Source organism: Sus scrofa, chromosome 7, assembly GCF_054392235.1.
Source record: "Sus scrofa isolate SSC_HxYL_T2T_F1_AM1 chromosome 7, Sscrofa_HxYL_maternal_Yorkshire_Landrace_v2.0, whole genome shotgun sequence".
Taxonomy (NCBI): domain Eukaryota; kingdom Metazoa; phylum Chordata; class Mammalia; order Artiodactyla; family Suidae; genus Sus; species Sus scrofa.
The window spans coordinates 87682785-87696015 of NC_139389.1; the positions used below are offsets into that span (position 1 = coordinate 87682785).

The following is a 13231-nucleotide window of genomic DNA, read 5'->3' on the forward strand; positions in this document are numbered from 1 at the left end:
ATGGATCAAGAAAATAAATCAGGAGTGACTGAATTTGTATTGCACGGTCTTTCAGGTCCTCGAGAGCTACAACTTTTCTATTTTGCATTTTTTACACTTTTCTATTTACCCATTGTGCTGGGGAACCTCCTCATTGTGCTCACAGTCATCTCTGAACCCGCCCTGCACACACTCATGTACTTTCTACTCAGTAACCTCTCTTTCATTGATGTATGTCTGTCTACCTTTGCCACCCCCAAGATGATTGTTGACTTCCTTGAGGAGCACAGGACCATCTCTTTTGAGGGTTGCATGGCCCAGATATTCTTCCTGCACGTCTTTGCTGGTGGTGAGATGATGCTCCTTGTGGCCATGGCGTATGATAGATATGTAGCCATATGTCGCCCCCTGCATTATGCGACCATCATGAGTGAGCGCAGGTGCACCAGCCTCGTGGTGGGCTCCTGGCTCATTGGGGTTCTGCACTCAGTAAGTCAGCTGGTCTTCACAGTAAACCTTCCATTCTGTGGACCCAACCAAGTGGACAGTTTTTTCTGTGACTTGCCCCTGGTTATCAAACTTGCCTGCACAGACACCTTCACTCTTGAGGTCCTGATGCTTTCAGACAGTGGTCTAATGGCCATGAGCTCCTTTGTGCTCTTGCTGATCTCCTACACAGTCATCCTGGTTACTGTGCAGCGGCGTTCCTCAGCGGGCATGGCCAAGGCAAGGGCCACCCTGACTGCCCATATAACTGTGGTGACCCTCTTCTTCGGGCCCTGCATTTTCATTTATGCCTGGCCTTTTAACAACCTCCCAGTGGACAAGGTCCTCTCAATATTTTACACTGTTTTTACCCCTCTTCTAAACCCCTTGATCTACACCTTAAGAAATAAGGAAGTAATATCAGCCATGCAAAAACTAAGGCATCGAGAGGTGAGTTCGTAATGGTCTTCCAGCTCTCCCTTGTGATCATAGCAACCCATTATAACAACAAGGTTAGTGTGTCTTCCTCTGTGAATTATTGTTATGCCTCAAATACCATAGGACACATTTTTTTTTTCCTTTTCATAGTGATTGCTATCATAACAGTAAACAAACTATCTTAGATGATAGGCAAATGGGATACCCCATTTTTTTGCTTTGATACAATTCTTACTTCAAACTAAAGTTATTTATAATGTTGGAGAGGGGAGTATTTCCTCTTTTAGTCCTTATGAGTTCTTATGGCTGAATAATAAAACTGATGCAAAACAGATTCACATGAAAAAAAGAAACACATTTTAATTCATGCTTCTGGAGGTCTCATAGAAATGAAAACTAAGAAGCAGCCAAAGCAGGCAGCTTTTATACTTTTTAGACAAAAGAAAAGATAAATTTTTGAGGCACTGACAGGATAAGAAAACTCAGGTTTGGGGTGCCCAATTAGTGAAGAATAAAAACAGAGTATGGGCTTGAGGTTGTAAATTAAACAACTAACAAGGTTTTTCATGTAGGCTTCTTGGCCAAATTCCCTATCTTTGGAAGTAAGGGTGTCCTTCTACTTCCAGGAAGTGCACCATTCATATGAGAGATTTATTTCCTGCTTACAGGGAGACAGAAAGGAGGGTCAGAGTTTCCCTCTTGCATTGGCCATTTCTGAAATAACCTGAATTCAAAATAATATGCCATTGAGGCAAATTTTGGGGCAGCTTCTTATGGACCCCAATGATAATAATAAAAGTTTTATTTTCCTAAGGGAACCCTTGTACACTGTTGGTGGGAGTATAAATTGGGTACAGACATTATAGAAAACAATATAGAGGTGCTTCAAAAAACTAAAAATATAACTGTCATCATAAAAATATAGCTAGCAACTCCACTCCTGAGTATATATCCAGAAAAAAATTAAAGCACTAATTTGAAAAGATACAGGCACCTCAATTATAACAGCACTATTTACAACAGCCCTGAGATGTAAGCAACCCAACTGTCCATCAACAATGAAGAGATAAAAAAGATGTGGTGTATGTATATACAATGAAATATTACTCAGCCATAAAACAGAATGAAAATTCTGCCATTTGCAGCAATGTGGATGGACTTAGAGATTATTATGTTTCATGAAATGTCTGCCAAAGAAAGATAAATACTGTATGATAACACTTACAATGCAATCTAAAAAAATAGTACAAGAGTTCCTGCTGTGGTGCAGCTGGGGCAGCTCCAGTTGCTACTGAGGTGTGAGTTTGATCCTTGGCCTGTTATAGTGTGTTAAGGATCCAGTGTTGCTGCAGCTGTGACATAGGTTGCACCTACAGCTCAGATTCGAGCCCTGGACTGGGAACTTCCATATGCCATGGGTGTAGCTGAAAAAGGAAAAAAAAATGCAAACAAGGATATACAGCAAAGAGAAATAGACTTACAATTATGGAAAACAAACTAGTACTGACCAGAGGAGAGAGGAGATGGGGGAGGGGAATTTTAAGGATATGGGATTAAGAGATACAAACTACTATGTAAAAAATAGATAAGAAACAAGGATATACTGTATAGCACAGGGAACTATATCCATTAGCTTGTAATAACTTTCAATGGAGTTTAATCTGAAAAAATCTGAAGCAGTATGCTCTACACTTGAAATTAATATATATTACAAATCAACTGCACTTCAATAAAAAGCCTTTTTTTTCCTATAAAATGTGTCTGTTACATCCCTGCTTCTTCCAACAGCCTGGTAAATATGAAAATGTACAAAATACTAAAATAATGTCTGATGTTTAAATAATATTTTAAGGTTTCAGAAGAATAATTTACAGTTATTTTACAGCCATCATCTTATCTGGGATCACAAATTAGAGGTATCTATTGTTATAAATTTTTAAATGAGGAAAACTTCAGTTCTCACCAATTTCAGGTGACAGAATAAGACTTCTGACTGCAGACCTCATTCTCTCTCTCTGTCTTTTCTCTGCGTATGTATACAAATACAAACAATCATATTCCTTGCTATTCAAACTCTTTTGGTCTGAACTAAGGAATTGAATAGACTGAGGTCATTTTTTTTTTTTGTATATTGGAATGGTATTTCTTGCAATGTGACTCTCACTATAAACTATCCAAACTTAGGGACTAAAAAGCAAATAGGTTATGTTGTAGAATTTATTATCTGAACTCAGAAATCAAATAGATTCACAAATTTGTGATGCTACAAATGCCAAAATCTGACCCACAAGTAATGTTTACTTATATCAGTGTATTAAATTTGAAGTTTAGAATTGACACTTGAAGTTCATGGTTCCATGAGGACATACAAAAATAGACCTCTCTCCATACATAAGCAGAGGATTTTTTCTAACAGTGTTAAATGTATTTTTCTGTGTATTCCCTTGCCTATCTTCATGTCATGTCCTCTAATCCACACTGACCAATAAAACATAATTGAGAATATATTTTTCAAGACTCTCTGAAAGTATAAAATTATTGTTTTGACTTTTCAAAAGAAGTATACATATTCATACTTAAATTTAATATTTAATTCTCATCATAACTTCTTTTTTCACCAATTAGAAACTGAGAGTGTCATGAAAGTTAAGTTAGAATCATAATCATAATCAGAAAGTAGAAGAAATGATGCAAGTAAATTCAACTTCTGACTGCTAGCATTTCAAAGTAAAGCCATGCCCTAAGGGCAAGTTATGCTATTGAAATAGAGTATGTAGAAGAAAGCATAGTATGGAAGAGGAATTAATACCAATTACATTTTGAACAATTTTTGACTCATTTTCTTCCTCATAACTTCACCATTCTGTAAGCATCTGTTGATTCTTCTGTGTAACACAGAATTAAAAGATAATAACCTAACAATATAGGACTGTGTTATATAATAATAGATGATAAGGCAAAACATACATTCATTGACAAGAAATTTATAAATTGTGTCTTTATATTTCATTTCATTTGATCCTCACAAAATATCCATGAATTATAAACAGAGATTACACATCTATTGTTAACAGTATTGAAATTTAAAAAATTCTTCCTATAAAAAATTTATAAATTCTGGATGCATTCTTTACAATAAACAAATGACCTCATGTTATCTGAAATAGTGGAAGATTTGGGAGAGGAAATTTTATGGAAAGTAACTGCAGGTCATGAAAATGATGGGCAGTGCTTGGCTGTTACGGGTAAATTTTCTCTGTGCGAGAGTGTGTTGTAGAATTAGACCTCTTAGTTCTGGGACTCTCAGTCAAAGTGTGGACTAGAAGAGGGTACTAAAGAGCACAACAAAAAGACCAAAATATTTGTCCTCACTCCTGGTTTATGTATAGAAAAAAAATGATTCCTCCTGGAAATTATAATCATGGGATTACCTACATATAAGTTTAGAATTCGCATTTATATGCTGTGCATAATCAGAAGAGCATCAACCCGAAAAATTGGCATACGATGTTTGGAACTCAAGGGGCCAATGCAGTTTTGGGTGCTTTTGGAAAAGCAAAGACTAAGACCTCTGAAGGATCACAGGGGACTTAGGCACATGAAGTCTTGATGAATTTGAGTTCACAGTCAAACTCATAAAACCCATGCAGAGCCCATCCACAATGAACAGAAGAGTAGACAGAATAGACTTCTGGTTGCAAAATGGACTCATGCTCTGTTTTCACTATGTTTTTTTCTCTTCTTCATTCTTGGCTTCTATTAAATGGACTGAGTTTTGATTTTCTTTTGTTTCCCCTCTTAGTTCATAAATTATTATATTCTACTTTTATTTTAGTGGTTCTCCTCACAATTTTAACATGCAAAAGTTGCCTTTTCCTCAGTATCACCACATGCTCTAGTAGCAAGGACACAGTATGTCTTTTATTCGCAAGTCAAAATGTTTCTCATTTAGGGAAAAGAATCTACTTTTTCACATATGTTCCCTATAGTATAGTAGGTTCAATTATGTAAAATTCACACAAGATACTTTACATACTGCCCAAGAGCTAAATGACCCTTTCTTTTTCTCCTAGGATCATGTGGCCCTCATTGCAACTGCCAATAATGTGGGATGCTGTTTATTTTGTTCCAATGGGAGTATGTAGCTGAAGGTATTAATAATCCCCATTGGAAGATGAACCTTGGCTATTACTGAAAGTCCAAAGCTTCAGTTGGTCACTTGATATAACCATGTGCTATTCCAATTTGACAAAAGAAATACGCATCTGTAAGTATCAGTAGGTGGAAAAGATTAATTCCACAACAGAAGAACTGATGAATTCAATTTACACTTCTGATATGCTTTATATGAGGTAGGTTATATCTAACAAAGATAGAAACATTAAAAATTTATTATGTCCAGTTATGTTTTATATTATTACAATGTGCCTTAGAACTCACAATTGGGAGAAAAATATATTAGAAGTAAAAGAAAGCGAGCCAAGGTTAGAATGTTCATGTATTTTAGCACTTTTGGAGGGATTTGTGGGAAATCATGTAAGAAGGTGGTGTATTTTTGGGCATATTATGACAAACTCTGTACTTAGAAAAATGCATTATGCCATACTTACCTATCACCTAGAGAAATTAAATAAACATGCAAATCAAAGCTACACATTTCTTTGTGGATACAGGCCTATGAGGTAAAACTATAATAAAATCATGGGAATGTTAAATACCAAACTCAGGTTGTAGGTTTGCAGCTGGTATATCTTGGCATCAATGATTTACTTACTTTATACTTGAATTGGACCAGACAGGACTTATTTAACTCTATAAAGTACAAATTTCTTCTTTGTTAAGATTCTCATTATTTTAATCACTTTTTAAAAATTTGGTAAACAAACTATTGTTTATTTCCAATACAACAAATAAAAAATTTTCTCTGTGCTGCAAAAGGATTTTATTCCCTTTGCATTTGCTGGTTTGTTTATGGGCACTGGCTTTGGTGACTCAAAAATGAGCTTGTATTACTAGTGAGAGGAAATGTTTTTCCTCTATTAAAGATGAAGTTTATGTAGGCAGTATATGACTTGACATTCACTGGGAAGGCCTCTATACACAGGAAGATTCAAACATAGAAATGTTAGGTAAAATGATAGATAGGAGGTGAAATATATTTCAGTTAGTACTGAAGCAATTTATATAGAATCAATTCCATGCAAATATCTATACTATCTATACTAAATCCTGTGCATGGTATACAAGAAGCACAAGAACTCAAGGATCTTTCAATGTGGTAGGGAAGTGATATTATAGAAAAATTCTTACCTTGGAAAAGGATATAACTGCAAGCAAAGCATTATAATGATATTAGGAAGAGAGAAATTTCAGCTTAATCTCTGTGAAGGCTTTTGGAGGAGATGATACCTGTACTGGAATAGACCATCTATTTGTGAAGGACATGAGAAAATGAATAGGCAGAGTCTACCAGCTTTAAGAAGTTTTAAGAATCTGATTTGGCTAGAGAGTAGTGTAGTTAAAACCAGACCAGACCATATATACTTGGCTGTCATGTTGAAGACTTTTAATTAATTAATTAATTAATTTGCTTTAAGGAATTACAAGATGTTACAGGTGGGAGGGCGAGGTCCAGGAAAAGTAAGGTTTACAACTTAGGAAAAGATAGTGACAATTACAAAATAAAAACATTTAAAGGGAAAAAGAGCTGAATTGAGGAGAAAAATTGTGAGCTGAGGTCTGAGATGGTTGTGTAATTTTCACATGCATAAAACTGTCAGAATACTTTTGGGATACTGGAATATGATGAGAAATGGTGCTATAAAATCTAAAGTCATTCTATAGAGGTGATTATGGATGCCACAGAGGTGAATGTACTACCCAAGGGAGTGAGGGAACAAGAAGGAGCAAGAAAGAGATACTAAGAAGGGTACAGAATAAGCGATGGAAAAGCACAAGATGCACAGTAGGGAAGGGATGGATTGGAAACCAAGGGAAAGCTATTGTAAGGGGTAATGCATGGATGAAGAAAGATGGTATTAAAAATTCTGAGAGAAAAATCAGGGGCTGTTATACTGTTTGAGTATAACAAAATTAGCTTTTATAACTGATCTTTAAGGACATTTGATTTAAAAGTTTCCCTGACCGTGAAAGCAAAAGGCATAGTTGTGTTAAGTTCTGAACAAATTTGGAAAAGAGCTGGAGGGGAAACATATGGATATCCTTCAAGAAGTTTCTTATTGAAAAAAAAAAGATAAATTCAGGAAAAAAACCAACTCAAGAGGTTAGATATATTTACAGAGTTCTTTTTGTTGTTTGTTGCTTATTTCTCTGATGAGATAGATCGAACACTTTGTGGGTAGATGAAAATGTTAAGTGAAAGAGGGAGAGACTGAAAAGAAACCTGAAGATGGCTTAACTCAGTGGTTCACAACTAGAGGTCATTTTGCTTCCCCCTTACTCCCACCCCAAATTTCACAATGTCTAGGTACCCTTTTGGTTGTCACAACTTGGGGGAAAGTGCTACTGCTATCTAATGGGTACCACACAGGACAGTTCTGCATAACAGAGAATTGTCCAATCCCACATGTCAGCAGTGCCAGAGTTGAGAAACCCTGGCTTGTCAGAAGAACCAGTGTCTTGTAGTAGGTGGGAAGATTAGAAACAATTCCAATTGCAGCATAGTGCAAATGCTATGAGTTTCATATCATTCAGTTCTAAAACAATATAATGTGATGTTGGAGAAAACTAGCCCTAGAGTGAAAAGTCTGAGTTCAAATTCTAGCTCATTGATTTTCCAGCTATGTAACACCAAGGAAATTCTTTATCATTTCTGTAACTCTGATTTCCTAGTGTGAAATAAATTTACAAGTATGTTTACCATGTAGTTTTATGGGAAGATTCAATTATGTACATAAGGTGCTTAGAAGAGTGCCTGGCACTTTGCTTGCTCTGAGTAAGTGTTTTTTGTTTGCTTGTTTGCTTTTTAAGGCTGCACCTGTGGCATATGGAAGTTCTCAGGCTAAGGGTTGAATCAGAGCTGCAGCTGCTGAACTATGCCACAGGCACAGCAATGCAGGATCTCAGCCACATCTGGGACCTACACCACAGCTCACAACAACATTGGATCCCTGATACACTGAGCAAGGCCAGGGATCAAACCCGTATCCTCAAGGATACCAGTCAGATTAGTTTCTACTTTGCCACAATGGGAACTCCCTGAGTGTTCAATGTTATTTTTATTATCTGATTTCAAACTCCTCTAAGGTTTTGCAACTCTTACTATGTCTGAAGGTTACTAGCCTGTCTGATGCTCCAATTTCTCCTCTGTAGCTCAGAAATAATAATAATACCTGTTCTACAGGTCTATTGTAAAGCTTACGTGATACAACACATAAAACATCTAACACAGTAGATGCTACTTACCAGGGTCTCAACAAATCTGTGGGTTTTTTTTTTTCCATTCTTTCTCAGATTTTAAAATTACTATTTACCATTCACTCAAAATCTACTTCATTCTTTTAATTTATATACATTTACACAATAAACATTTTCATTAGGTAGTGTTCATCATTTTAGGCAATAAATCCATATGCTTTAGCAAGAACAACTTTAGAGAAAGAAATAAAGCAAGTCACACATGGGAAAGGTAATAAAACAATTTGGTATATTTCAGAATATTCTCAATTATTGCTCTCTTATATACTATTATAATTGCTGACTGTCACTAATGCATTCATTTAATTTTTATGGGACCTTATCTGACTCCAGAAGTCCACAATAATGTATATTCAACATGTGGGCCAGTTGCGATGCTTCTTTGAACACTCTCCAGCAAAAAATAGGAAATGATTTTCTACTTGAAGGCTTCCATATGTGGACTGCAATCGCTAAAAGGAACTGACCAAAGTGTATGGAGCTTCACATATCTGGGATGAATAAATTCAGGAGATCTAATACAGCATGGAGACTATAATTTATAATAATGTGTTATATCTAATATATAGCATGGTGACTATAATTAATAATACTGTAATATATTTAGACTCAGCTAAGAGACTATATTTTAATTGCTTTTAAAAAGGTAACTATGCAGGGTAGTGGATATGTTAATATTAGCTTGATTGTGGTAATAATTTCACAAAGTATACGTATACCAAAAGACTACATTGTATACCTAAGTAGATTCATTTTTATTTGTCAATTACAAGTCAACAAAATTGGGAGGGGGAATGAGAGGTGAGGGTTGTATCCCAGGGATGGAGGAAGACTAAAGCTTCTTATATGAAATAAATAGGCAGTGAAATATGTGTGTGCTCTTACATGAGGCTAAGATCACATCTCACTCTTAGGTTCCTCACTCTGACTACAGTCAACAGTTAATTGTCAGAACAAACATAGTTCTAAAATAGAACTTCCTGGAAAGGCTTTTTTCATTTTTTCAGTTCAATGGAACTGGATTTATACAGCAGGATTTATACAGCAGGATTATATGGCAAGATTTTCTTGTATTTTTACAGGAAAAAAAAAAGGAGGTGCAAGTTTGAATTATCAGGGTTATTCTGATTCCAAACAGAATATATTTTAAGGCATACTGGATATTAATAATTCAATTATTTTTATTTCTCTAGTCTAAGACAATTTCTCTACTCTTTCATTAAATATAAAGATGTGTTAATAATAATGGTCATGGAGGACACCAAATGGGGACCGTAAGTTATCCTAAATCTACTTTTGATGGGCAAGGAAAATGGAATCTTTAGGTGCTGCTTTTTAATAATCAAGCAACTATGAATTTTAGATAAATAAGATAAACATTTTAAGAAATTATACATATGAGTAACTGACAAACTGTGTTGCAACTGTGGAACTGGATAACATATATTCCACAGCATCTCCTTAGGAGGAACTGTTTAACTTGTAATAGCAGTAAGGAAAATTTTTGTTAACATGAGGATATTTAACATATTAAGAACAACTATTGTATTACAATGACTTTGATAGAAGAATATTATGAGTTATCTTTAAACTTAAAATTCTTCTGTAAAGTAGGTATTTTGATCACCTCTCAACTTTTTTGAGTGGAATTAAAGTTCAGAAAAATTAATTAGCCTGAAGTCAATCAGTATGACTTGACATCACACATAAACATCAAGCCATTGATAGATCTCAGAAAGATAACGTGGTACTCAAAGATTTGTTGAAATTAATGATGGAAAATGACCACAAGACCAACAGATCTAAATTATTTTTTCCAACTTACAAACCCTCTGAAGTTGGTTTCAAACCCCTCCTCTAGCGTTGTGATCACAAGTCAGCTCCCGAGTGAGCCTGTTTACTACAGTATGATAGATTACTAAGACTATCCCAAAACTCAAGGAGTTATGACACTGATTAAAGGATTTCCACATTCTCATAAGCTCTTTCCAACTCCCCAGATATATTAGGATGGTCTCTTCAAAATCTTTCATTCAGTAAATACGCATTATATCTGGAATCGCAGAATCCTTTACATTAAAAGTGTTCTTTGTTCCGAATTCTGATCCTTTCCTATTTCCCCTCCTTCAGGATTGTTTCAGAGCAAGCCTGCAGCCTGGATCCATGGATAAGGTCAATTCTTCAGTGGTGTCTGAGTTTGTATTGCTGGGACTCTCTAGTTCTCAGGAACTTCAGCTTTTCTTTTTTGTTTTCTTCTCTGTGCTGTATGTGGTCATTGTGCTGGGAAACCTTCTTATTATCCTCATGGTGACTTTGGATAACAGACTGCACTCCCCGATGTACTTTCTCTTGGGAAACCTTTCCTTTGTGGACATCTGTCAGGCTTCCTTTGCTACTCCTAAGATGATTGTTGATTTTCTAAGTGAACACAAGACCATCTCCTTCAGTGGCTGCATAGCTCAGATTTTCTTCATTCACCTTTTTACTGGAGGGGAGATGGTGCTGCTTGTCTCCATGGCCTATGACAGATATGTAGCCATATGCAAACCTCTACACTATGTCATCATCATGAGCCAAAGGACATGCATTGTACTGGTAATGATCTCCTGGGCAGTGGGCTTGGTGCACACACTCAGCCAGTTATCATTTACTGTGAACCTGCCTTTTTGTGGACCCAATGTAGTAGACAGCTTTTTTTGTGACCTTCCTCGAGTGGCCAAACTTGCCTGCCTGGATTCTTACATCATTGAAATACTCATTGTGGTCAACAGTGGAATCCTATCACTAAGCACTTTCTCTCTCTTGGTCAGCTCTTACATCATTAGTCTTGCCACTGTCTGGTTTAAGTCTTCTGCTGCAATGGCCAAGGCATTTTCTACTCTAGCTGCCCATATCACTGTAGTAATATTATTCTTTGGACCTTGCATATTCATCTATGTGTGGCCCTTTACCACCTACCCTGTGGATAAAGTTCTTGCCATATTTTACACCATTTTTACTCCCATTCTAAACCCCATTATTTACACACTAAGGAACAGAGATATGAAGACTGCCATGAGGAAAATTATGACGTATTACTTGAGGCCCAAGAAAATTTCTGAAATGCCACTAGTACTAAGGAATTCCCTTTAGTAAGACAAAATTCATTTAAATTCTTCGAATCAGTAGTCTAATTATATGTTCACATGGCATATCTTAACTGGGGTGAAAGTAATAAAGAAGATGGTATAGTGATTATTTAATTGATATTGACAAGTCTTTTTCTGAGTATCACCTAAGCAAAAGTTAAATATCCAAAACTGTAAAAAATACATCATGATTACTGATTTTGGAGATAAGTTATGGAATGACTTTCTATGGATAGCATAGATTCATTGACTGTTTAGTTACAGATAAATAGAAATATGATTGAAAAAAGAATGTGAACCTGATTCTTTGGTGGGGATAAATTTAGACATTTTCCTGATCTTATGAGTTTCCTAATTTGCATGCCTAAAAATCAATATACAGGGATGGTATTAAAGAATCTGAAACCAAATTTTCCCAACCAGGGGATAGCCACTCCACTGATTTAAGATCAGTGCATAGATGTAAGTGAAGCTTCTTAGGTTATGAGATCCCTCCCCCAACATTATTTATGCCTATCCCATGTTATTTTCCAATAACTAACAGTGCATTAAAATATGGAATTATATGTAATCAGAAGTTTGCTTTTCAAATATTTCATTTAGTAATATTTTCATTCTTTGATCAGTTAAGCTAATTCCAGTTCCTCTGAAGCTACATTATAGAAGGGAGAGGAGAATCTTTAAAGCTGACCAATTCAACATGGACTTTTCAGTCTGTGCTATAAGGAGCTATGTAGCAGTCTTCCATTTGGACCAAATGGTACATTCTTAATGATAATTATCAATGTTAAATATAAATCCGAATTGGTAACCAGGACCCCAGAGCTGGATCTCTGCTTTAGACTTTAGGGATAATTAGGGGGTATTAATGTTGATTAGAGTTTCTACATTTACTTTCCCAAATTTTTCAATTCATATGAGACAGATAGATTTCTTGAAATATTAGCCTCTCTTCTATGCTAAGACTGAAAACTCTAGTTGTGCACTTTGTTGTTTGCTTTCTTATCCTCCCATTTCCAGCTAATCTTTTCTGAGTCTATCCCTAATAGAATCATCATTAAGTAAAATTAAAGAAACCTTGGAAATTTCCTTTTCTCCCACCCCACTCAATTTTTGCTCTCTCTTATAGCATTCTAGTTCTTCTGAGACCTGATATGCTTTACTTTTTTCTACTCTCAAAATCTACCTTCCTGTAAAAGTAATTTACACTTTAGTATAAATTTAAACCCATAAATTACCATTCCTCCAGGAATGTGACATATTGATTTCTTTCTAATTTTAGAATACAAGTCCATCCGTAGCTAGAGAAAAGAGTTGGTAGATTGGATCTAGAACAGGAACAAGAAGAGGTTGCACCAATGTTCCCTGACTTTATAGCACACAGGCCACCGCATATTCTGTTCACAGAATGAGGGCTGGTGTTATAATTGTTCTTCTTGAAGAAAAGGCTGTGCACTCTACGATTTCCTCCTAATAAGCCTATAGTACTAAAGTATTAGGAAGGTAGGATTCATTAAAAAGCTTATTAATGCCATACTTTTTTTTCTACTTTTATTTTTTTTTGTTGTTTTCGTCTTTTTAGGGTTGCACCTGCTGTATATGGAAGTTCCCAGGCTAGGGGTTGAATCAGAGCTGAGAATCAATGTACTAAGAATTTCAGAAATTATGTAACCTGGTTAACTATACTAGTTATTAGTTACTTAGGTACTCATAACATTCTTTCACTCAGAGATGATTTTGAAGATATGATTAATCATACCTCT

The 13231-nt window shown here is 35.7% G+C and overlaps 2 protein-coding genes across 2 annotated transcripts; both read left to right on the forward strand.

The window, feature by feature from the left end:
* On the forward strand, window positions 1–927 carry LOC110258251 (olfactory receptor 4K15-like). The gene has a single exon (XM_084970420.1). The coding sequence runs from the start codon at window positions 1–3 to the stop codon at window positions 925–927; it is 927 nt and encodes a 308-aa protein (XP_084826546.1).
* Window positions 928–10503: 9576 nt separating this feature from the next.
* Window positions 10504–11472, forward strand: LOC110258252 (olfactory receptor 4K5). The gene has a single exon (XM_021081437.2). The coding sequence runs from the start codon at window positions 10504–10506 to the stop codon at window positions 11470–11472; it is 969 nt and encodes a 322-aa protein (XP_020937096.2).
* The last annotated feature ends 1759 nt before the right edge of the window (window positions 11473–13231 follow it).

Bases quoted from the DNA above. Each gene is read 5' to 3' on its own strand.
- LOC110258251 (XM_084970420.1), top strand. From the start codon at position 1: ATGGATCAAGAAAATAAATCAGGAGTGACTGAATTTGTATTGCACGGT.
- LOC110258252 (XM_021081437.2), top strand. From the start codon at position 10,504: ATGGATAAGGTCAATTCTTCAGTGGTGTCTGAGTTTGTATTGCTGGGA.